General features: G+C 38.3%; 1 protein-coding gene across 1 annotated transcript in view; it reads right to left on the bottom strand.

The window, feature by feature from the left end:
- pde2a (phosphodiesterase 2A) overlaps positions 1-26,868 on the bottom strand; it is a 209,209-nt gene that overhangs the window by 119,586 nt on the left and 62,755 nt on the right. The window contains 1 exon segment of the mRNA XM_058079773.2: positions 4,611-4,698. Within this exon segment, the coding sequence (XP_057935756.2) occupies positions 4,611-4,698 (88 nt within the window).

The following is a 26,868-nucleotide window of genomic DNA, read 5'->3' as shown; positions in this document are numbered from 1 at the left end:
AATATAGTAGTAAAATAACAATATAATACTACATATATACTCTTGTTTGGATTGTTTCCTGTATTTTAAGTACAAAAGAAAATCCTCTCCAGTTGGGTGGAAGTTAAAAATTTGCATAATTTTCCCGTCATTCATTTATCATTCATTTTGTACCGCTTATCCTCACGAGGGTCGCGGGGGGTGCTGGAGCTTATCCCAGCTGTCTTTGGGTAAGAGGCAGGGTACACCCTGGACTGGTGGCCAGCCAATCACAGGGCACATATAGACAAACAACCATTCACACTCACATGTATGTCTAATTCATGTAAGTATATGCATTAGAAAGCATACTGGTTTGCCAGTATGCTGCCTCTCCACTTCACCACCGTGTCTTGATAATAGAGCATTCAAGGAGTGATACCCATTTGATCGTTGGCTCGCTCGGATGGTAAACATTTCACGTCTCACTTGGAACAGTGCGCAATATCGACTGTTCAATTGCTATTAAATACAAATCAACAAGCGATCCATAATTTCTACCCCAGACTATACACGAATATTTGTCTTATTGAATTTTAGTCTGGCGTCTCGCATCTCGCACACATGCATGTTAAGAGCTCCATGATTCCCTGAAAAAATTAATCCCCACATCTGTTCTGCAGAGAGCTGAGAAGAGATTAACCTGCTGCTTTTGCTGCCTCAATGGTTCTAATGTACGTGCCAACGTGTACATAAACATAAACCTTAACATGCACCGGCACAACACTACGTGATCCACAGTCACGTAGAACATCTTTTGTCATTATAATCAACTGAAATTTAAAGTGGGCGGCACGGCGGTCGAGTGGTTTGCGCGCAGACCTCACAGCTAGGAGACCAGGGTTCAATTCCACCCTCGGCCATCTCTGTGTGGAATTTGCATGTTCTTCCCGTGCATGCGTGGGTTTTCTCCGGGTACTCCGGTTTCCCCCCACATTCCAAAAACATGCTAGGTTAATTGACAACTCCAAATTGTCCATAGGTGTGAGTGTGAATGGTTGTTTGTCTATATATCCAGTCCAGGGTGTACCCCGCCTCTCGCCCGAAGACAGCTGGGATAGGCTCCAGCACCCCCCCGCGAGGAAAAAAAGCGGTAGAAAATGAATGAATGAATGAATGAAATTTAAAGTGACACGACGGCGACACCAGAAGGTGGCGCAGCACTCCGAGCAGCTGGCGCTTCCAAAAGATTCCAAGTCATGGTGACACCTTAGCAATGAGGCAAACCCGGAATGCTGTTAAACAAGGTTTTCAGCGTCATAGCCTGACTACGGATGTACGTATGCGGAGGACTGACTCACAACAGCACAGTAAACAGAGATGGCAACATTACACACATGCCTCAACATGAACACACACACACACAAGTTAGTGACTGCATAAATAAAAGTAAATACACTAAATTAAAGAGAAATGTTGCAGCAGTAATAGTAGGAGAAACACAGGAAAGCAAGCACTCTCATATTTTCTCTTATGTGTGTGTGTGTGTGTGTGTGTGTGTGCACATGTGCCTGAATCTCAACGTGTGTATCCGCACAGGTAATTGGATCCGAGGGAAACATGCTGACACTGGCAGCCAATCAAACCGTTCTTTCACTTTCATTATAGCTTTTAATTTGAAATGCAGATGCAAGCACACACTTGTTGCGCACGCTGATACTTATAGGTTATCACATGGTTTGTCTAGTATCAGGCCAGGTATGATACCGGGCCCGATACCAGACAAACCATGTGATGATCTTATTATCACATACTACAGTATTAATTGGCCCTGTACCCTAGAAACCGCCCATGAATGATACGGGAAAAGGCCCAAATGATACTGTGTCAAAGCCCAGGGCAGTGATACTGATAAAATATAGAGTTTAACCATGTCCACTCAGAGCGCGCTGCTCTGGTATCGTGCCCGTGAAACAACCAATCAGAGAACAGCGCACGAGCGTGAACACGCAGCATTTATTTTGCTGCCGCCTGTGCTCTGTCAACATGTCAGCGGTTAAATAGTAAATTGTAAATATTAGTATAATAGTAGATATTAAATAGTACGTCTGGTATCAGGCCCAGTATCATACCTGGCCTGATACCAGACAAACCATGTGATAACCTATAATTATCACATACTACAGTATTAATTGGTCCTGTACTCTAGAAACCGCCCATGAATGATACGGGAAAAGGCCGAAATGATACTGTGTCAAATCCCAGGGCAGTGATACTGATAGGTTATCACATGGTTTGTCTGGTATCAGGCCAGGTATCATGCCCCCAAGTGTCAGTATCAGCTCATACTGGCACACGTACTATTTAATCAAAAGACCATTTTGTTTTTCCAGAAAATGTTCAGTTTATTGCATTTTTATTTCTTTTTATTTATTTATTTTATTTATTTAAATATACATATTTATTATATCTAAACAGTGTAAACACAATAATTGCAAAAATATTTCAACAATAATATTTTATCAACAGTCTTATCTTATCAATGTTTGACAATTAAATTAAATTATTTTAATTAAAGTTCAATTAAAAAAGCAGTAGAAAATGAATGAATGAATGAATGAATGAATGAATGAATGAATGAATAATCAAGTTTGGGTTTTTTGGTAACTGGAGAAGCACGAGGCACGAAGCACTCGTGCGCTGTTCTCTGATTGGTTGTTTCACGGGCACGATACCAGAGCAGCGGACAGCTACGGGGGCTGATACTGGACATGGTTAAACTCTATATTTTATCAGTATCACTGCCCTGGGCTTTGACACAGTATCATTTCGGCCTTTTTCCCGTATCATTCATGGGTGGTTTCTAGGGTACAGGGCCAATTAATACTGTAGTATGTGATAATAAGATCATCACATGGTTTGTCTGGTATCGGGCCCAGTATCATACCTGGCCTGATACCAGACAAATCATGTGATAACCTATAATTATCACATACTACAGTATTAATTGGCCCTCTACCCTAGAAACCGCCCATGAATGATACAGGGAAAGGTTTGTCTGGTATCAGGACCAGTATCATACCTGGCCTTATACCAGACAAACCATGTGATAACCTATAATTATCACATACGACAGTATTAATTGTATTAAAGTACTAAATGTAAATTAGTAAAATGTAAAGTATTAAATGTACCCTAGAACCCGCACATGAATGATACGGGAAAAGGTTTGTCTGGTATCAGGACCAGTATCATACCTGGCCTGATACCAGACAAACCATGTGATAACCTATAATTATCACATACTACAGTATTAATTGGCCCTGTACCCTAGAAACCGCCCATGAATGATACGGGAAAATGTTTGTCTGGTATCAGGACCAGTATCATACCTGGCCTGATACCAGACAAATCATGTGATAACCTATAATTATCACATACTACAGTATTATTTGGCCCTCTACCCTAGAAACCGCCCATGAATGATACGGGAAAAGGTTCGTCTGGTATCAGGACCAGTATCATACCTGGCCTGATACCAGACAAATCATGTGATAACCTATAATTATCACATACTACAGTATTATTTGGCCCTGTACCCTAGAAACCGCCCATGAATGATACGGGAAAAGGTTCGTCTGGTATCAGGACCAGTATCATACCTGGCCTTATACCAGACAAACCATGTGATAACCTATAATTATCACATACTACAGTATTAATTGTATTAAAGTACTAAATGTAAATTAGTAAAATGTAAAGTATTAAATGTACCCTAGAAACCGCCCATGAATGATACGGGAAAAAGGCCGAAATGATACTGTATCGTGCCCGTGAAACAACCAATCAGAGAACAGCGCACGAGCGTGAACACACAGTTTAGATATAAAACATGAAATAAACTGAAAATTTTCTGGAAAAACAAAATGGTCTTTTGATTAAATAGTACGTGATAATAAGCTCATGATTAATAATAAGATAAAATAATAAGATAAGTTCGGTCTCGGGCTGATACTGACACTTGGGGGCATGATACCTGGCCTGATACCAGACAAACCATGTGATAACCTATAAGTATATATATGTATGTGTGTGTGCGTCAATGTGTACCGTACGAGGACAAAAAGAGGTCATTTTAAATTGAATGCCTCTGCTCGTATGTCTCAAATCAACCAAACACAAAAAAAAATAACCTTGGTTGTATTCCTCTTGAGGTTTAAATAAAACACAGTTAGATCAAACTAATAGAAACGATAGTACAAGCATTTAGCCGCCACTCCAACTAAACTGACACTGGCTTTAATTTCCTCTCATCTTGAGGAGCGTTTTAGGTTTTATGATGACTATCTGCACCCGTGTAGTACACAACAGGAGCAGTTCCCCAGGGCGAGCGAGAGGAATCACACACACTCAATCAAGAGGAAGCGAAATGACTGCAGCAACAGGAGCTCTGACTTACCTCGCCTGGGAAAAAGAAAAGTTTATCGCTCCGTAAACATGAATGTGTGACATTGATATGGTTTGCATAAAAGAGTTTCACAAGCCACGTTTGGTTGTGTCAGAGTGGATAAGAGTGATGAAAATAAGCGTGCAGCATCCTGTTTCAGTTCCTGCTTTGACAGCATATGGAAACGAGGCAAGGCAGGTCTTACCTGGACTTGTTCGGACGTGGTGGACTGTCTGCTTGTCAGGCCAGGAAGTGAACTCTCCTCAGGATGCAGCAAGACTTGCTGACCGCGTCTGCAGGCGTATTTAAAAAAAAAAAAAAAAGACATGTTAAGAGATGTTTTTGTTTTTGAGTTAAGAGTTCGGGTTCTAAACTCGCTCAGAAATATCTAAAACCTGCTGGAATTGAACCGTGTGTGCAGGAGAACGCGTGGTTAAAAAAAAAAGGTATGTGTGTTGAGCCCCCTTACAGGTCCTTTCCTTCCTTCCTCTCCAAAGCGGTCATGTCATCTCCACCTGTCGTACGCACAGAGAGAGCGCTGGAGTCACACACACATCGGCGCGCACAGCGAAGCGGCGATGCACACACAGCACCGGCTGAGACACACGCTGGTGCACTGACACCGAGAGCTGCGACGCACACAGCCCAAAGTGAACATGGTCCCTCCTCCTCCTCCTCATCTCTCCTCCTCCTCCTCTCTCCTCCCACCCCACTCGTTCTGCTCATCCTCAGGGTCTTACCGCCTCTATTAACCTTCGCCTTGTTTCACTTTCTTGCTGTTTATGCCAGCAGTATTCAAAACAAAAACACTCGCATGCACCATGGCAACAAAATCATGCAAAAAGATCTATGAAAATGCTTCCTGTCCATTTTATAATCATGGGAAAAACTGAAATGAAACCTTTTCAATATTACATTAAAACTCTTTATTGTGTCCAGTACCAAAAATGTCCAAATATTTTTTTTAACAAAAATAAAAGTAATGCGAGACATCGAAGTTTAAATGATAAACTGCAGTTTACTGCACAATAGGTGGAAAAAAAACATACAATACACTACAAACGTATAATGCAGAATATTAATCAACTACTATGTGAGCTCTAACCATGTGCTTTCCAGACTTTTTTTTTTTTTTTACAAAAACTGTACAGCAAAGGACTCTGGGAAACAGGAAGTAAATTTGATAAATTTGAAACATATGAATGTGCTGGTCGATAATTGTGTTATTAATTATCAACCAATATTTGGCAATTTTGACTAAACAATTATCATTAAGATTATCATTCAAAGACCATTGTGTCCTGTCGTTAGCTACGAATCGAGGAGCGTCATCGCGTCACACACAATTCCTACTCCCGGGGTCAAAACAACTACACACAGCAACACAATAGGTGGAAAAAAACATACAATACACTACAAATGTATAATGCAGAATATTAATCAACTACTATGTGAGCTCTAACCATGTGCTTTCCAGACTTTTTTTTTTTTTACAAAAACTGTACAGCAAAGGACTCTGGGAAACAGGAAGTAAATTTGATAAATTTGAAACATATCAATGTGCTGGTCGATAATTGTGCTATTAATTATCAACCAATATTTGGCAATTTTGACTAAACAATTATCATTAAGATTATCATTCAAAGACCATTGTGTCCTGTCATTAGCTACGAATCGAGGAGCGTCATCGCGTCACACACAATTCCTACTCCCGGGGTCAAAACAACTACACACAGCAACACAATAGGTGGAAAAAAACATAGAATACACTACAAACATATAATGCAGAATATTAACCAACTACTATGTGAGCTCTAACCATGTGCTTTCCAGATATTTTTTTTTTTTACAAACACTGTACAGCAAAGGACTCTGGGAAACAGGAAGTAAATTTGATGAATTTGAAACACATCAATGAGCTGGTCGATAATTGTGCTATTAATGATCAACCAATATTTAGCAATTTTGACTAAACAATTATCATTAAGATTATCATTCAAAGACCATTGTGTCCTGTCGTTAGCTACGAATCGAGGCGTGTCATCGCGTCACACACAATTCCTACTCCCGGTGTCAAAACAACTACACACAGCAACACAATAGGTGGAAAAAAAACATACAATACACTACAAACGTATAGTGCAGAATATTAACCAACTACTATGTGAGCTCTAACCATGTGCTTTCCAGACTTTTTTTTTTTTTACAAAAACTGTACAGCAAAGGACTCTGGGAAACAGGAAGTAAATTTGATAAATTTGAAACATATCAATGTGCTGGTCGATAATTGTGTTATTAATTATCAACCAATATTTGGCAATTTTGACTAAACAATTATCATTAAGATTATCATTCAAAGACCATTGTGTCCTGTCGTTAGCTACGAATCGAGGAGCGTCATCGCGTCAGACACAATTCCTACTCCCGGGGTCAAAACAACTACACACAGCAACACAATAGGTGGAAAAAAACATACAATACACTAGAAATGTATAATGCAGAATATTAATCAACTACTATGTGAACTCTAACCATGTGCTTTCCAGATTATTTTTTTTTACAAACACTGTACAGCAAAGGACTCTGGGAAACAGGAAGTAAATTTGATAAATTTGAAACATATCAACGTGTTGGTTGATAATTGTGCTATTAATTATCAACCAATATTTGGCAATTTTGACTAAACAATTATCATTAAGATTATCATTCAAAGACCATTGTGTCCTGTCGTTAGCTACGAATCGAGGAGCGTCATCGCGTCAGACACAATTCCTATTCCCGGGGTCAAAACAACTACACACAGCAACACAATAGGTGGAAAAAAACATACAATACACTACAAACGTATAATGCAGAATATTAACCAACTACTATGTGAGCTCTAACCATGTGCTTTCCAGACTTTTTTTTTATTACAAAAACTGAACCCTGGTCTCCTAGCTGTGAGGTCTGCGTGCTAACCACTCGGCCTGTAGTTAATATTATTACACAAAAACATGAAAACAGTCTGTCATTATTTTTATTTTTTTTTTAAATTTTTTAGCAATAAGATAAAATACCATTTTGAATCATAGTTTGATTTTTACAGGAAAAAGAACTGATTGTTCTGAAGATAGTGAGAGAGTGAATTAGTGTGTGTACGTGTGTGTGTGTACGTGTGTGTGTGTATGTGTCAGGCGGCTGTTAATATATCACCACCATTATGTAGATTAGCCCTTTTCCCCTGAGTGCACCTTCACCATTTAGAGCTTTCAATCATGCCACTGCTTTATTGGAGCACACACACACACACACACACACACACACACAAAAACACACACACACACATATGTTTGTACATATGCACTTTCAATCATTGTTTTGTGTATGTCACTCACTGGCATAATTGCATTGTGGCCAATTGGTGATATGACATGTTGACCAATCACACAGATGCTTATTCACACCTCGCTCACCCCCCCCCCCCCCCCCCCACACACACACACACGGACAGCACACCAAGGTTATTCACTCTTTTCCACGTAAAAGCTAATTACGCTCCATTGCACTGTAGTTAGGGGGGCTGCAGTGGAGTCAGCGAGCGCAAGGTGGGCTTATGTGTTGATTGCATTTTAGCAGCAACACGTAACCCCCCACCCCCCACCTTCACCCCCCACCATCCCCCATAACCACTTTAATGGAAAACTTGGGATCAATACTCTCTTCAAATGAACCGCTCAAAGTCTTGAGTAAGTGTGTTTAAAGGGGCAAATGAAGATGGATTGGTGGTGGTGTTGTTGGGGGGGTGGGGTGGGGGGCTTAGCCAGCCAATGGCAGGACACATATAGACAAAACCATTCAACTTGCATATTTTTGAGAACATGAGCTCTTCCCGGTGGCACGGTGGACGAGTGGTTAGCGCACAGACCTCACAGCTAGGAGACCAGGGTTTGATTCCACCCTCGGCCATCTCTGTGTGGGGTTTGCATGTTCTCCCCCGGGTACTCCGGTTTCCTCCCACATTCCAAAAACATGCTAGGTTAATTAGCGACTCCAAATTGTCCATAGGTATGAATGTGAGTGTGAATGGTTGTTTGTCTATATGTGCCCTGTGATTGGCCGGCCACCAGTCCAGGGTAGTGAGAGGCGGGCTACACCCTGGACTGGTCGCCATCCAATCACAGGGCACATATAGACGCCGTGCAGCGTTTTTGGAGTTATCAAATCAACTTTATTTGTAGAGCACTTTTCCTGCAAAGACATGCAACACAAAGTGCTTTACATAATTAAAAACAATTACCACAATTAAAAGGAAAAACAATTACTAAGAAAGCCCCTCCCTCCCACCCTCCATACTAGACACACACATACAATAACACACAATCACACACAGTAGGGAGACATATATGTGAAATAATTGCATCCCATTAAGTGCATTGTGTTTAATGGAAATATCACAATGCTGTATACAACATAAGGATAATATAAGCGGCATAAAATATGGATATGGATGGATGTATACAACATGCAGCGGAGTGAGGTGAAAATGACTTTACCTTATCGTTGCAAACTATTTCCAGACAAGTAGCAAAACAACAACAGGAAAGTAACAATGACACACCCTCCACATACGTATGCACGTACGTATGTAATCAGATAAACGTTTAACAGTGAGTTGTCTGTATTGTCTGTATTGATCATCTCTACAACCTAACATTACTGCTCTCAAGTCAAAGCAGCATAAACTGACAACAGCTTTCGCTGAAGCACGGAAGTTGAAAATGAAAAGGAAATCATTGAGCACTGAAGTCCAAGCAGCGGTTTCTGCAATCAGCAAGGTACGCTCAGACAACAACAACAACAGTCGACGGCAAAGCGTGGCTTTTATTGCCAAGCGATAAGACAAAACACAGAAATCACGGTCTTGATAACCGCCAGTTAGCATCTGGTTGCAACAATACACAACAACACCAGTCAATTTAAATTATGAAGTATGCGCATGCAAACTCCACAGAGATATCTCTCAGAATTTCTATGCCGCTTATCCTCACTGGGGTCGTGGGTATGTTGGAGCCTATCCCAGCTGTCTTCGGGCGAGAGACGGGGTACCCATTATGTCAATGTATGGTCATGTGACAAAAATTAAAAATTAAAAATTAAAAATTAAAAATTAAAAATTAAAAATTAAAAATTAAAAATTAAAAATTAAAAATTAAAAATTAAAAATTAAAAATTAAAAATTAAAAATTAAAAATTAAAAATTAAAAATTAAAAATTAAATTACAAAAATTGAAAAAAATAAATACAACAAATAAAAAATAAATATATTAGGAAAGCAGGAAGTGAACAAATGTAACAGTTACTGATTGTCAAAGTACCAGTACACTTTGGTACGTGACTAAAAAAATAAAAAAACAAAAAATAAATAAAAATAAAATAAATAAAAAATAAAAATTATGTCATTGTATGGTCATATCACCTCATACTTCGGTACGTGACAAAAAATAAAAATAAATAAATAAAATTAAAAAAAAAAAATTATATATATATATATATATATATTATATATAACTTAAACTATATTAGGAAAGCAGGAAGTGAACAAATGTAACAGTTACTTATTGTAAAAGTACCAGATGGAGGGGTAGGATTTAATAAGCTTTGCTTCTTCCTACTCCTTTTGGACATGTGGAATTGTGAACTGATTATGGGATGCACTCAATTGTAATCTGATGCATGTTCAAATGAAATAAAACCATTACCATTACCATTACCATTACCATTACCATTACCATTACCATTACCATTACCATTACCATTACCATTACCATTACCATTACACCCTGGACTGGTCATATCTCAGCATATCTTTCTTAATGTTATATTTTATTGATGTGTCTGACATCGGAATTAATCAAAAACCATCTGTGCCAGCCTGATTTTTTTCACCTTGCCCTAAGCTCCATCTTCATTTGCATACCGCCGCCACCACTTGCAACTCAAATGAAACTCAGATGAAACCGTCTTTGAATTACATTACAGCAGTACCTCACCTTTGTTATTAATTGCTTTCCAAAGGTTGGCTGAAAACTGAATTGTATGCAAACCATGGCGATTTTTCCCATAGAAATGAATGAAAATCCAATTATTCTGTTCCAGACATGTAAAAAAATAAATTTTCTCGAGAATAATTAGTTTGGATGCCTGTCTCTGGGTGTTCCTGTGATTGACTGCTCACCGGTCCAGGGTCTTGTCAAATCAGAGACTTTACTGAACTTAGTTCATTCTTTGGGGGAAAAAGCGAAGATTGTAAACATACTTGACCTAAAAATCACATTATAATATAATCATGAATGGTGGTTTGTTTGAGCACAACTGCATTGCAATCAGGTTTAAATAAAGTTTTTGGAGAAATAATTAAGACATTGCCAAGGGGAACGTTACAGCTACACACCACACACTGGATACTGTATATATACAGTATACGCTCAGCTGGATGTGTAATTTAATATGACTGCTCCGAGGTTAGGGACCATGAAGTCAACCTGGTCCGAGTCAGGTTTGGCTCTGAGGACTGTCAATCACAGGCCTTGGATTAAGCAAATACATCTATTTCTTATACAAACATTTTCTGAAGTACTTATTCTATTCAGGGTCATGGAAAAGCTGGTACCTTGTACTTCTTAACTTACAGTAGAAATACATGCCCACACTATTATGTACATTTAGATGACTGAAAACAAGCAGGAAGAGTCTTCTTTGTGGCAAATAAATTAACATTATCAAGTTTTTAAAATATGTACAAAATACATGAAATCCTTGTATCGTCACTTTTTCAACACAGTAGAATCACTTCGTTCTTCTGTACAGTATGTCCTGGTATGAAATATGAAAAATACACTTGTATGAAGGGTATCTCCATTAGGAGTCTTGAAAAACATGTACAGTTGTCACCACTTCAGGGTTCGAATTCCCTCAAGGTTGCATATTTAAAGGGGACCAAATATGCACATTTTTCGACCCCTATGTATTGAGTTGTTGTCTCCTGTAGAGCAGCTACACACAATAACCCGCACAGAAAACTTTTGCAGAATCTGCACCTATTCCAGCCACACACAGCCCACTTCAGTCCGCTGTGATTGGTCACACGGCCAAAGTTTGTACGAACTATAAACCATATAAGGAAGTCCGCCCTGTGTGACATCACAAAGGGTCAGTTTTACCACGCCTTTTGAAACCGAGCATTTTGAGCCATCCCAAACTTCTTTCAGTAAACCTCATTATCTGAAACTTTGGCATCGTTTAACACGGGAATACAAAATTCTAACGACATTTATAGGTCAGAAAAGTGGAAAAAGCATAATAGCTAATTTTATGTATTGTAAAATAATTTTCATTTAGTATGAAAATGGCTAAATGAACGCAAATACAAAAATTTTGAAATACAACATGAAAGACGTGATAGGTAGTGTTCTACACTCAGTAATGTTACCGTGGCAACAGGTTACTGTGTACAGTTATCCCTCCTTTATCAAAGTGCAGAAAAAAACAACAATGCTAACATTGTTTTATTCATGTCTTATATGTCTTATTTTCTGTTACTGTACTGTAAATCCCTCGTTTATGACCATTAATTGGTTCCAGACAGTGAATTTCTACAAAATAGGATTGCTTTTTATGGCATAAAAAACCTGTTTCTGATGTTCAAAATACATTTTCAGACACCATATCGTCATCTTTAGAGTTGTACGACCCAATATATATGAAAACTAATTTTATATAAGTGCATATTGGCAGACATGAGCAAGTGGCAGCAGTGACATCGAGCAAGTAATTCCGCCATTTTAGTAAGCATGGATCAGTGGAACGGACATCAGTGTGCATCAGCCATAAAAATGTTTAATAAAAATGTTTCACAGCTGGGAGTTCCGACATTTTTACAACTTAGGACTCGACCAAGAGTTAAAATTGAGAATTCAGGATGAAATTCACATTATCCCAGTTGAGAGGTTGCAGCGCTCAATTTGGAATCTCAACAGCAGATTTCAAGAATGCATTCGTGCAGGCGGACCAATATTTATATTGTAGTTTTTCTTGTATTGTTTCCATTAACTGTGTCATATAATAAAATAAAATATCGAAATGATGCATTTCTACATGAGTGCATGACAATGTATTGTGAAATAGACTGCAAGGCTCGGGGGCTGTCAGCTAAAAAGCCAATTGGTCAGTAGCAGTTGGGAATGCAGTCGGTCGACATTTAGCTGTTTGTAAAAGCAGTTCAGTTGCTTTCTTTGTTTTTAAAATTGTGCTAATCGAGTGTGTAGACCAATTGTTTGGGTGACAGTAGTTTGTTTGTTTCTAACAGAAGATTCCATAAACACATTAGAATTTACAAAATAAAAGAATCAACATACATGAAAAGTATGAAGTGATGTTTTTGTGTTTGTGAAGGAGCACCCCTGTCTAAGAGATCTGCTTCCTTCCTGACACACACACACACACACACACACACACACACACACTTCCTTCCTTCATTAGCCATTGCTGTCTATGTCAAAGGTGGGCAGTGAAAGCGACAAAAACAGGACAGAGAGTGAAATAAAGTTGGTAAGATGAGGATAGAAAGATGGCAAAACTGATAATGACAAGTTAAAGGTCTGGGTGGGAGCAGGGGGTGGTGGTGGGGGGGGGCAAGACCCTGCCAGTCGGTGACGCCTCTGGAAATGACGACCTGGGTTAAAAAGCTAATGGGTGTCACAGCTTACACAATAGGATGCAGTAGGAGTGACACACATATATAGAAAATGGGTGTGTGTGTGTGTATGGGGGGGGGGTGATAAGAGACGGAACGGTAAAGCCATTAAAGATTGCGAGATGAAGAAACTGAAGTTGAAGAAAGCCGCTCGGAACAAAATAGCGCCGGAGACTGCAGCGACAAAGCCGCCTTTGACAACAAGTGAACTATCATATCTGGAGGAGTCATGCAGGGAAGGGGAAACAAAAAAAAAAAAGGGGAAGCAAAAAAAAAAAAAAAAACTGCGGCAAACAAACAAAACTTCCTCCTCGATGCGCCATCACTTTGTCGTCTTTCCGACTCGATTTCCTTAAAAGATGTTACAACTGTTGTGGGAGCGAGATTGGTACTCCATTTTTGTCAAACGTGGTCACGTTTATGTTGTGCAGGCTGAATATTTATGTATAACTGCAGTATTTCAGGAATTGTTTCTTTTTGCTTTAAGTTGACTGCATTAACTCTGTCTTAACATAATATGTACTACTATTAGTACATAGTAGTACTACATCCCATCCCAAAATGTGATAAATAGTGACAATAACTGTGTGCAAGCACATAGGTATGTGTGTGAGTGCGTGACAATCAAAAGCGGGATGACTAAGATTGGTTGCTATGCTACCACATCTTCCTGAGGTACAATAATCACAGAACACTATATTCCTTACAATTTCCACTCCGTAATGAAGCAGTGAATGCACCATACTGTTCTGAACCTGGAAAGAAAAAAAAGCATCACCTCGACTTTTGGATCAGATGGTGACTCAGAAGTAAATGGATTAATGAATTAAAATAGGTAAGGCTGCACGGTGGATGAGTGGTTAGCGCACAGACCTCACAGCTAGGAGAGCAGGGTTCAATTCCACCTTCGGCCATATCTTTGTTGAGTTTGCATGTTCTCCACGTGCATGCGTGGGTTTTCTCCGGGTACTCCGGTTTCCTCCCACATTCCAAAAACATGCTAGGTTAATTATTCATTCATTCATTTTCTACCGCTTTTCCTCACGAGGGTCGCGGGGGGTGCTGGAGCCTATCCCAGCTGTCTTCAGGTGAGACGCATCAACATATAGACAAACAACCATTCACACTCACATTCATACCTATGGACAATTTGGAGTCGCTAATTAACCTAGCATGTTTTTGGAATGTGGGAGGAAACCGGAGTACCCGGAGAAAACCCACGCATGCACGGGGAGAACATGCAAACTCCACACAGAGATGGCCGAGGGTGGAATTGAACTCGGGTCTCCTAGCTGTGAGGCATGTGCGTTAACCACTCGACTACCGTGCGGCCCACCAATCATATCATTCATTCATGTTCTACCGCTTATCCTCACAAGGGTTGCGGGGGTGCTGGAGCCTATCCCAGCTGTCTTCGGGCGAAAGGCAAGGTACACCCTGGACTGGTCGTCAGCCAATCACAGCGCACATATAGACAAACAACCATTCACACTCACATTCATACCTATGGACAATTTGGAGTCGCCAATTAACCTAGCATGTTTTTGGAATGTGGGAGGAAACCGGAGTACCCGGAGAAAACCCACGCATGCACGGGGAGAACATGCAAACTCCACACAGAGATGGCCGAGGGTGGAATTGAACCCTGGTCTGCCTGCTAACCACTCGACCACCGTGCAGCCCAGATAGCTACATTCATTTACAAAGTGCTATTATGTAGCAGCATCCCCACTTTTGGGCCATCCAAACCAAATTACCAGTAACAAGAGGAAAGAAACATGAAAGATATTCTTTGGAGAGTCGGGCCTTTTCCGGAAAGAGTCAGGCATCAGATGCCTTAGCCTGCCTCAACCAGGAAAAGTCTGCAATGATGAAGAAATGAGCCCTTTCACAGGGTGCCGTCCCTTCAGGCAGTTTGTTCCAGGCAAGCCATACCCTACAGACTTTTAAGGCATTTATCCTTGCTTCTCCAAATGGTCTGATGCCGGAAACACACCAAGGGAAGGATGTACTTATATATTGCTGATCAAAGGTTTGGAATTGAGACAGCAGCTGTCCTGTGTATGCTTGAAACTGTTCCCACAGGAAGTCGCCTGTGATCCGACCGCTATTTCACATCAATTAACCTCCTGGGTTGGGAATTGCTCACCAAGGGCCTACCAGTAAAAAAAAAAAAAAAAAAAAAATGTCCCAAAGCCATGTCGGTTGCCTGATGACAATCGATTATAGAAAGAGAAAGCAAGGGAACAGCAGTGAGAGACTTCCAGAGAAAAATGGTATGACAACAAGCCAGCGATGATGGCTTCTACTGCCCATAGGGAAGATCCTGAAGATGTATTCTCTACTATATGATGGAAGAAAGACAAAGTCCATGCTGAGCTTCTATCAAGACAAGCAGAACCAAAAGACAACTCATTTCTTTCACGGTGACATCACAAATTCCTGGATGCAGAAAAAGGGACATCAAGTGTTTAACTAATCAGCAAAGAAAAATGACCTGCGGACCACAACGGCAAGGGAGTAGATAACAGTGAGAAGGGTGAAGAAGATTGGTCCAAAGAGGTAGAAAATATATAACATAAAGAATGAAATTGAAAGTAATGGTAATGGTTTTATTTCATTTGAACATGCATCAGATTACAATTGAGTGCATCCCATAATCAGTTCACAGTTCCACATGTCCAAAAGGAGTAGGAAGAAGCAAAGCTTATTAAATACTACCCCTCCATCTGGTACTTTGACAATCAGTAACTGTTATATTTGTTCACTTCCTGCTTCCCTAATAAATTTAAAATTTAAAATTTAAAATTTAAAATTTAAAATTTAAAATTTAAAATTTAAAATTTAAAATTTAAAATTTAAAATTTGTATTTTTTATTTATTTTTTATTTTTTATTTTTATTTTTTATTTTTTTTTTGTTTTTTTATGTTGTATTTATTTATTTATTTATTTATTTATTTATTTATTTATTTCACATACTGAAGTACGAGGTGATATGACCATACAGTGACATAATGGGTACCCTGCCTCTCGCCCGAAGACACCTGGGATAGGCTCCAACATACCCACAACCCCAGTGAGGATAAGCGGCGTAGAAATGCTGAGAGATATCTCTCAGATATTTGTTCACTTCCTGCTTTCCTAATATAATTGAAGTTATTTGTTTTATTTTTATTTTTATTTTTATTTTTATTTTTATTTTTATTTTTATTTTTATTTTTATTTTTATTTTTATTTTTATTTTTATTTTTATTTTTATTTTTATTTTTATTTTTATTTTTATTTTTGTTTTTATTTTTATTTTTATTTTTATTTTTATCACATACCTAAGTAGGAGGTGACATAACAGGTACCATAGTAAGTGTCAATATAGTGATATATATAGCGCATCATGACTGGTTCAAGACTCTTCATCCTTGTATTTAGCAAACATCAACTGCTTGTATTGTTTCTTGAATTGGCTCATCGTTGTGCATTGTTTGATTTCCTTACTCAATCCATTCCATAGTTTGATTCCACATACTGAAATGCTATGGCTTTTTAACGTAGTCCTAGCATAGAAGTGTTTCAAATTTAGTTCACTTAAGTGAAATTGATGAAATACACAACATTCCAGTCCATTCCGATCTAGATGTGTGGCCTTGCTCGGATAAGAACACAGTGACAAAGCGACTATAGAGGGAAAAAAAACACATTAAAAATATGTGCACCGACCTAAGCTCCATACATGGCCGGCTCATTAGCTGCAAGGCACCAGAAAGTCCTCCCAAGCCGTGACGCAGACTCACAGTCAACAGGTTGACATAAAAACACACGATGGTAATTACGGGGAAACCAACACACTTCCACGCCCACACTCTACATATATACTCCATATGACAAATGCATGCACACACACACACACACATACACACACCAACATAGACATGTTTGACCTTCTTCTTTACCGCTTCCACACTTCATTCCTCCAATAATTTCCCTCACTTTATCCTTTGCTTCTGTCTTTTCTACATTTCTGCTCAATTCAATTGTGTGTGTGTGTTGTGCTGCTAGAGTGCCTCCTAGTGTATAAATACCTCAACTACACTCAGTCATAGTACTTTCCAATCATTCTGAATGATCATAGCTGCATTAAAATATTAATTAATGACGCTTTTCCTCTTCAGAGTCACAGGTAAGACAGAGCCTATCCCAGCTGACTTTACCTATATGCTGTATAATAATTATGGAAAATGCAATTCCCATTGCATCCTGAGCACAAATGATTGTGACATTCCGCTTTGATCCACTAATGATATGACTCAGGGATTAGGTAACCTTGAATGTTTGTCATTAAAATATCCCAATGCTCCCGAACACGACATGCATCACAGCTGCGCCAGCGACAATAAAAATGTCCTTCTCTCATCTGAATGGATGTCAGGTATGACGGCTCTACACTCCTTATGCTTCCTGAACCACCCGCAAAGGGAATCGAATATTTCCCCTATGCGGTAAGGACAACATAATTAGGAAAAAAACCAAAAAAAGGGCAACTTCTGCACTGATTTCATCTGAAGACGCTGCATCACTTCCGACATGGCTCCACCTCCCAGACTTGAACTTCAAAGTCAAGTCTCTCTTTTACACACACTAAACCAGTATAAGGAATAACAATGAGCTTATTGTTTCCATTTCAAAGAAAGCCACTGACCTAAACAGGGGAAGAATGAAGCATAGCATCTGGTTCAAATAAGCCATAGGAAAAAAAAAAAAAAAAAACAGGAAAAAGACAAGAGAGAAAGTGGTCCATCCAATAAAGCCTACAGTCAGATTTATAGAATTCTTAGAGCTCAAACATTTTTCTATTTTCTGTTTGGGATTTTTTCTTTGGTAAATCTTAATTATATATGTCGGACTGAATTTCACATCTGAGCAACCGACAAGCACAAATAAACGTACTGTATATAATTATAATAATGTGCATGCAAAAGTCGATTGCATCTTATTCCCTAAAATGTCCAGTAGAGACAAAAAACTGGATACAGGCGGTGTTCCCAAGTTCTCAGGAGCTCCGCAGCTTCCAACAAGTCAAATTGAAGATCACAATGAATTCAATTTCACCCATTTCACATCCGTACTGGCAAAATGTATACAATATAAAGTCATACGTGCTTCCATCCACCAGCTTCAACCATGCATTCAATACTAAAAAGGACCACATATTGAAAATTAAAAGGATGCGTGGGAAGCACAAGCGAGGGAAGGATGGAACGCGAGACCCTCACCTATGGTCTTAAGCTTTGGGTATAGTGACCGAAAGGACAAGATCACGGGTACAAGTGGCCGGAATGTGTTTTCTCCGCAGGGTGGGTGGGATCTCCCTTAGAGAAAAGGTGAGAAGCAATGTGATCCGGGAGAAACCTCCACATTGAGAGGAGCCAGATGAGGCGGCTTGGGCATCTGGTTACGATGCCTCATGGACGCCTCCTTGGGGAGGGGCAGAAGATGGAGGTAGAAGACCCAAGACACATTGGAGAAACCAGAGAGTATAGACTAGAGACTAGAGACTATAGACTATAGACTAGAGACTAGAGACTAGAGACTAGAGCAGGGGTGGGCAAACTACGGCCCGGGGGCCACATCCGGCCCGCCAAGTGTTTGAATACGGCCCGCCCAATCTTTCCAAAGTATTTCATTTAAACTCAACATACAACCTGGCATCATGGCCTGAGCCAACCTTTTGATGGTTTTATCCATTTCGGTTTTTGACATGGTCTGTTGTTTACAAAGTGCTCCTGAAAAAAGGGACACAAGCACATAATAATAATAATACTAATACTAATACTACTACTACTAATAATAATACTAATAATAATAATAATAATAATAATTATTATTATTATTATTATTATTATTATTATTATTATTATTAGATTGTTATAATTATTATTAGAACTATTATGATTATTATAATTATTATATTAATGCTAATTATTATATTAATTATATATAATATTATTGTTATATTTGCATATTTTACATAATAATAATATAATAATTATTTTAATTTTATTGTCATTATTATAATATTTTATTATTTTTTAAATATTTAAATATAAATATAAAATAATAAATAATAGCAGATTGCATGACAATTTTACAGATACAATAATGCCAGGTGGACTGTTACGTGTAAAATATATAGTCTGCCCCCCGTAAATTTTGTCATATCAATGCGGCCCGCGAGTCAAAACGTTTGCCCATCACTGGACTAGAGACTAGAGACTAGAGACTAGAGACTAGAGACGAGAGACTATAGAGGGATGTCTGGGCCTCCCTGCTTGGGCTGCTGCCTCTTGCGACCCAACCTCGGATAAGCGGTAAAAGATGGGATGCATGGATGGAAATCAAAGGTTGTCGGTGCCCTGAAAATTATTGCGTTCCACTGTATCATTCACTTTGATTTTTTTCTATTCTAATCATCGATATGCTACCATTTTATTTTACATTTTGAAAAAAGCATAGATGATGAAGCCTGTCTAATACCACACCAAAAATAATTCATTCATTCATTTTCTACCGCTTATCACAGGGGTGCTGGAGCCTATCCCAGTTGTCTTCGGGCGAGAATATGGCCCGCTAGTTGCTTTCTAAGTATTTCATCCTTAGACAAACAACCATTCACACTCACATTCATACCTATGGACAATTTGGAGTCGCCAATTAACCTAGCATGTTTTTGGAATGTGGGACCGGAGTATCCGGAGAAAACAGCAGGGAGAACATGCAAACTCCACACAGAGATGGCCGAGGGTGGAATTGAACCCTGGTCTGTGAGGTCTGCGCGCTAACCACTCGACCACCGTGCCGTCGGTTTTATTTTGCATTTTGAAAAAAAGCACAGACGATGAACCCTGTCTAATACCACGCCAAAAATAGGAATAGGAGTTTAGGAATAAAGTTTCCGTTGTACTGTGACATTCACAACAACCTAATGGTGTCTTCATCCCTTGACCGCTTCCTGGATTTAGAAATGTACTAGACAACAGGAAAAAAAAAAAAGTCACAATAGCGTCTTATTTTATATGTGACATTTACGGCACAGTGTATATTGTTTTTTTTCCAGTGAATTGCACTGGATAATAGCTGTCTATTACCCACTGGAGTGCAGATTGTATTGTGAGAGTACATCCCAAATCCTCTAGATCAGACAGATTAAAGGATAGAAGAAGTGATTCCCGTCCACGATTGAACGTTTTATCTTGTGATTACTGCAACCACCAGGCCCCTTCCTTCGTATTGCTGTCCGTGTCAACTAATGACAAAGTGTGATAAAGCAGCTGTGTATGTATGTGTGTGTGTGTGTGTGTGTGTGTATGTGTATGTGTATGTGTATGTGCAGTCATCCAGCTCAAAAGTACTTGGGAAATCATCCCTCTATATCAGTGTTTTTCAATCTTTTTTGAGCCACGGCACGTTTTTTACATTGGAAAAATCTTGTGGCACACCACTAACCAAAAATGTTACAAAATGTCATCAATAAGTCTATCGGAGGAACAAGGCAGGTGACCAATATTACATTGCTATGCTGGTCTTTACACCACAGACACTCCACAGTAGCCATGTTTTTACATGACCACTTTTTCTCTTTCCGAATGACCTTTCGGGAAACAATGGTATCCATAGAAAGGAATATTCCTATCTCTTGTCTACATGCGGCGTGAAAATCAAACAGAATAGTCAATAGGGCATGCCCAGTAAAACGTAAACATCAACATCACGTGATACCGGCTTCCCCAAGTTATTCTTTTTCACTTGTTGGAATAATTCCGTATTGCCAGTTTTTCGTCTGTCCAGTCTTGAAATTTAGTTTGAATCAAAAACAAACTTTGCTTAGTCCAGTGCCGATTGCTGGCCTCCATTTTTAAAAGTGAAGAACGTCTGGATCTGCGTGTTACGTACGTCATATCTGAGCATGCGCTGAAAGAACGCACCCGGGATAAATTTAAACAGGAAAAGATCAAATTCAATCTTGCTAATATTTTATAATCAAACTCAGGACATGTTTTATATAGATATATACAGTAAAGTCTCGTTATATCGATATTCTCGGGAGTCGGAAAAAATACCGATATAACCGGACTATCCATATATCCGATCCTGCGCCGAACTGCATTAAAAGTGGGCGGATCTTTGATATGGCATGTAATTTTCTCCTTGAGTTCATGGATTGCGTATCTAGCATACTTTTGTACTACAATAAATTTTGTACTACAGTAAATAAAAATAAACTTACGCTGTAGTGATTACCGGTTACCGGGACAAAATTCACCCCGGAACTATCGATAGGGAAGGTGTTGCCACCCGGAGGGGTAGGCGCGAGGGACGGGTGTTTTCCGCTGTGTGTGCTGCACTCTGGTGGTGGAAGTGTGAAAAATAAAGTTGACTGGAAGCAGCCGTTCGCCGTGTTCTTTTTTGGTATTGAAATCCTTAAGCAAAGATTGATTTAAGCTGCTTTTGTATCGATATAAGCAGACCAAATTGGCTGGCGGGAGATGAAAAGGGCATCGTAGTAACCGGATTATCATAATAACCGGGTATCGTACTAACGGAGCTAATTATAGCATAAAAGACTAGAAATTTGCCGGGAAATGAAAATAGTATCGTAATAAGTAGTAATTCGTTTTAACCGATATCGATATAACGAGACTTTACTGTATTTTCTTTTTTAATAAAACTGCACTTGTGAATAAAGTATAGAAGATTCTGTTCCACAGATGGCGCTAATGCACACGAAAGCTGCTTGCCAACCGCCAATAAACAACAGAAGAAGAAAAACACCACAAAGAAGAAGGCACCCTGACAACTTTCCGTTTGAGCGGGTACAAGATACCTCAATCGGATTGGTTAAAGGAATATTCCATCCCTGTTCAATTGTTTCCGTGTGAGCAAATAAACCAAATGCAATTGGAATATTTGGGTCCATGTATACTATTGACATAATATTTGCAAATGTTGATTAATAAATGTTAATTATAAAAAGTGATATTGGATAATTCCTCACGGCACACCTGACGGTTTCTCAAGGTACACTAGTGTGCCGCGGCACAGTGCTTGAAAATCACTGCTCTATATCACTTTCATTCCCACCCCTACAGCTGTAACCTGTGCCCCTTTCTATTTTTCATTGTAATCCACTGGCAATGTTTCTCAAGTATGTGTTTTGACACAACACAGAATGATTTAGGAGTGACTCTTGTGACCCTCTATATTACACCCCCCCCTGATACACGCACATTTACTGACAACACACAGACGCATAGCGAATACGTATCCCACGCCATGATTGGAGCACGTATGAGGCGCTTGTCATCGGAAGGCTACAGGGTATGTATTTAAAGTGAAGGGATGATTACGTGTGTAAATACAAACACAAAGGAGGCACTGACGCAAACAGTATCATTTCCCAGCATGCATCAATATGCCACAAAAGGTCAGACTGTACCTCTACACACACACACACACACACACACACACACTTTCATCTTTATCACAGTCGGTGATGAACAAGATGAGGAATCCAGTACAAGAAACCAACTGTTGCTATGGTAACATGCTCATAACAACCGCATCTTTTCATTAAAAAAAAAAAAAAAAAAAGCCTATCCTCTGCCTCTAAAGTCTATTTGCTCATTCGTCTTTGTTACACCTACAAAACTAAATGGAGAGATAGCAAAACCAAGCAAATGCAATATGCTAATAAGTAACGAGATCTTGTGAGATTAAAAATGTGACTCATAGGCACTAAAATTAATCACGCAACAAATGAAAACTCAATAACTTTGCTGGAATGAATATATTACCATATGCATGCATGTCTTGTCTTCACTCTATCCATTGGTTTCAGCACCTTGACGCGTTTGTTTGTTCCATAGAACAACAGCAGGAATGGAGTGAGCCCCTTTTTGTCGGTCATACAGGCTCTTTGTCTCGGTGGGTGGAGGCGGGGCTGCTAGCATACACAGAGTGTATAATAGTCTAACTTAGTATAAATTAAATGAGTAGATTACAATGTATTGTCATATTTTTTTTGTATTAAAAGTATTAACATCTTGGCTCATATCGTTCTAATACGACAAATCATCTCATGAACCAAGTGTCTCTTGCCATCCCTACTAACAAACATTACAGTGTACAGTATACAGCACCCTCTACTGGTAGCAGTAGTAAATACAATAAAGCATTTACAACAGAACACTGATAGATCTGCCTAATACACCACAAGGACGCAGAACACATTTCATGTTCATATGCTGTTAAAAAAATGCTAAATTGCACTTAAAGGGCACCTATTATGTTCATTTTCAGCCATTTGTATTGAGTTGTAGACTCCTACATAAAGGCTACCCGCGATAACCAGCACAGAAAGCTTTCTAGATCTTCCAGCTGGATTTCTCTGGACTACCAAAAGGGTCTGTTTTAATTTATTCCACCCACGCCCCTACGTTACGTTGTGATTGGTCCGACTCAGCTTGTAAAGCTAACAACATGTTCAGCTTTTACCCGGGCATGCCCATATAAGGAAATGGATGGAGCCTCACAAGGCTCACTGTGAAGTAACAGTGAGTAACCGAGCGTTCAGAGCCACCGCAATTGTGCAAACGCCATTATGGTAATGGTAATGGTAATGGTAATGGTAATGGTAATGGTAATGGTAATATTTCATTTGAACATGCATCAGATTACAATTGAGTACATCCCATAATCAGTTCACAGTTCCACATGTCCAAAAGGAGTAGGAAGAAGCAAAGCTTATTCAATCCTACCCCTCCATCTGGTACTTTTACAATCAGTAACTGTTACATTTGTTCACTTCCTGCTTTCCATAATACAGTTTAAGGTTATTATTATTATTATTATTATTATTAGAAACTTTGGCATCGTTTAATGCGATACTACAACATTCGAAGAGTTATAGGTCAGAAAAGTGGAAAAAGCATAATTAAAAAAAAAACATGCAAAGCAGCGAATATGCAAAATGTGAACCACAATTTAGGGAGGGAACACTACACACACAAAAATGTATCTTTGACCATGTTATGATTGTTTATGATGCTGGTTTAGCATCCATAAAGTAAATGGTTAGTTAGCTAATTCTCAATTTCTGCTGGGAAATCGAATGCCAGGGTCAAAATTTGGTATAAAAAAAAAACAGCATAAACCCATCTGTGCTGGAATCGGGTCCAGCTGCTGGTGGGCGTGTAACGATGTTGTGAATATTTTTGGCTTAGGTGGACTACCTCATTACCAATTTACCTTCATTTAAATCAACAGCCTGCCTGAGAAATTGTTGCTGACTGTTTTATGGTGTTATGACCACAGTGCAGCATCACTCTGATGACTACTTCCAGCTGGATAGATAATGCATCAGGTCACACATGCCAAATCCTCTCACTGGAGTTGCTCACTTAGTGACCAGAATGGGTTTAAGACCTGAGATCATGTGGGGATTAAATGTGTGGAAGTCATCTGCTTTCACTTCGGCACCTTATTATTTCAATCTCCAAAATATTCACCTTCAATGTGACAGGTGAACTTCCTGTCAAGCTGTTTGTAGCAGATCATAAGGTTACCATGACAACAGGTGTCTGCATCCGTTTTGTGCATATTACAGGCTTTATGAATCGTTGTAGAATTATGCATGTACATTAAGTATCTTCCATAAAGATGCATATGGGCTTAAGAAGGGAATGGCCCATTTGGATCGCACCTCTGCTTTCATACAATTTCTGATGTCTGTATTAAACTTTGAACAATCTCAAAACGTGAATAATTCATTTCAAAAACCTGCTTTTACATCCACTAAATCGAGGCCGTAACACAAATTAAAGCACTAAACTGCCGTGTTAGTGACTCACTAAATCTTGCTGGAAGTGCATTTAGAGTTCAGAGTGTGACGGTGATGCCAAGACAAGACTGCTTTAAAAACGCACAGGTTACAGCAGAGGTGTCCAAAGTGCGGTTCAGGAGCCATTTGAAGCCCACTTATTTTTTTCATTGGCCCACGGCCGATACAATTAAACAAAACGGCTGAAATGTTGACACCAATTACTGTCAAATTGTGATAACTTTTAGTCAAATTAATCAGATTTCAAATGAATTAATCGCCATTAATCACAATTTGCAACTAGGTGTGAAATATGCTATTTTTTACTGTATTGCATGAACTGTAAGCTAAATACCAAGACACAATTACATGGATGCGTATGTGTTAATGGTTCCAATTGAACTGAAGGATAGTACACATATAATATAATACATACATATGCATATATAATACATATAAAATATATTTGCCCCAAAATAGTCTCTTCAATAGTTGCATCACATTGCAGGACTTGTGTTCAAATACACCATGTATATGAAGTTTTGAGTGTATTTTTCCAGGATTTATGTTAATCAGTAATAATAATAATAATATTAATAAATAAATATAAGAATTATTATAAATAATAATAAATAAATAATAAATAATAAGAAGAATGTAGTAACAATACACCATGTATATGAAGTTTTGAGTGTATTTTTCCAGGATTTATGTTAATCAGTAATAATAATAATAATATTAATAAATAAATATAAGAATTATTATAAATAATAATAAATAAATAATAAATAAGAAGAATGTAGTAACAATACACCATGTATATGAAGTTTTGAGAGTATTTTTCCAGGATTTATGTTAATCAGTAATAATAATAATAATAATAATAATTATAATAATAATAATAATATAAGAATTATTATAAATAATAATAAATAAATAATAAATAATAAGAAGAATGTAGTAACAATACACCATGTATATGAAGTTTTGAGAGTATTTTTCCAGGATTTATGTTAATCAGTAATAATAATAATAATAATAATAATAATAATAATAATAATAATAATAATAATAATAATAATAAATAAATAAATATAATAATTATTATAAATAATAATAATAATAAATAATAAATAATAAGAAGAATGTAGTAACAATACACAATGTATATGAAGTTTTGAGAGTATTTTTCCAGGATTTATGTTAATCAGTAATAATAATATTAATAATAATAATAATAATAATAATAATAATAATAATAATAATAATAATAATAATAATAAATATACGAATTATTATAAATAAATAATAAATAATAAGAAGAATGTAGTAACAGAGTACAATGTATTCATAACTAATTGTCATAACACAATGTCAGTTATTATTGTGTTATTATGAATATTTCTCTTTGTGTCCGTGGCTAAGCTTTGATCTCGGCATGATGTCACAACCATGATGAAGGCTGGGGGGCATGTTTTTTTTAAGCCTCTTTCCAAAATAAAAATATATAGAAATATTGAAGTGTTTCCTGGCATACTTTAATTTTCAGTATGCGACCCTTGATGGGAAAAGGCAGGATACCCCGCTGGGTTAGTCTGGAGTTTAGACAATTTCACCTCTAGCAGCAAAATAAGAATGCCCCCAGCCGTCCATCTTAATTATGGTGCCGGTTCAGGGAGAGAAAAACCCACAAAATAGAAGCGGAGTCCCATTCTATTCTTCCTAGCTGTGGTGTTAAGGTGACCTGGCCTGCTTTGAACATTAATATAAGTAAATTTTGGCTAATATTCTCAGGACACAGAAGATTGACAAGGTCTGAGTGGCAAATCAACGACAATAAATTAATTTTGACAGTACGA

The sequence above is a fragment of the Doryrhamphus excisus genome, linkage group LG8 (assembly GCF_037039965.1).
Source record: "Doryrhamphus excisus strain RoL-2023G ecotype Guam linkage group LG8, RoL_Dexc_Guam_v1.1, whole genome shotgun sequence".
In the NCBI taxonomy this organism is placed as follows: domain Eukaryota; kingdom Metazoa; phylum Chordata; class Actinopteri; order Syngnathiformes; family Syngnathidae; genus Doryrhamphus; species Doryrhamphus excisus.
The sequence above is the reverse complement of the archived record's forward strand: the minus strand, read 5'-3'. Positions and strand labels throughout refer to the sequence as shown.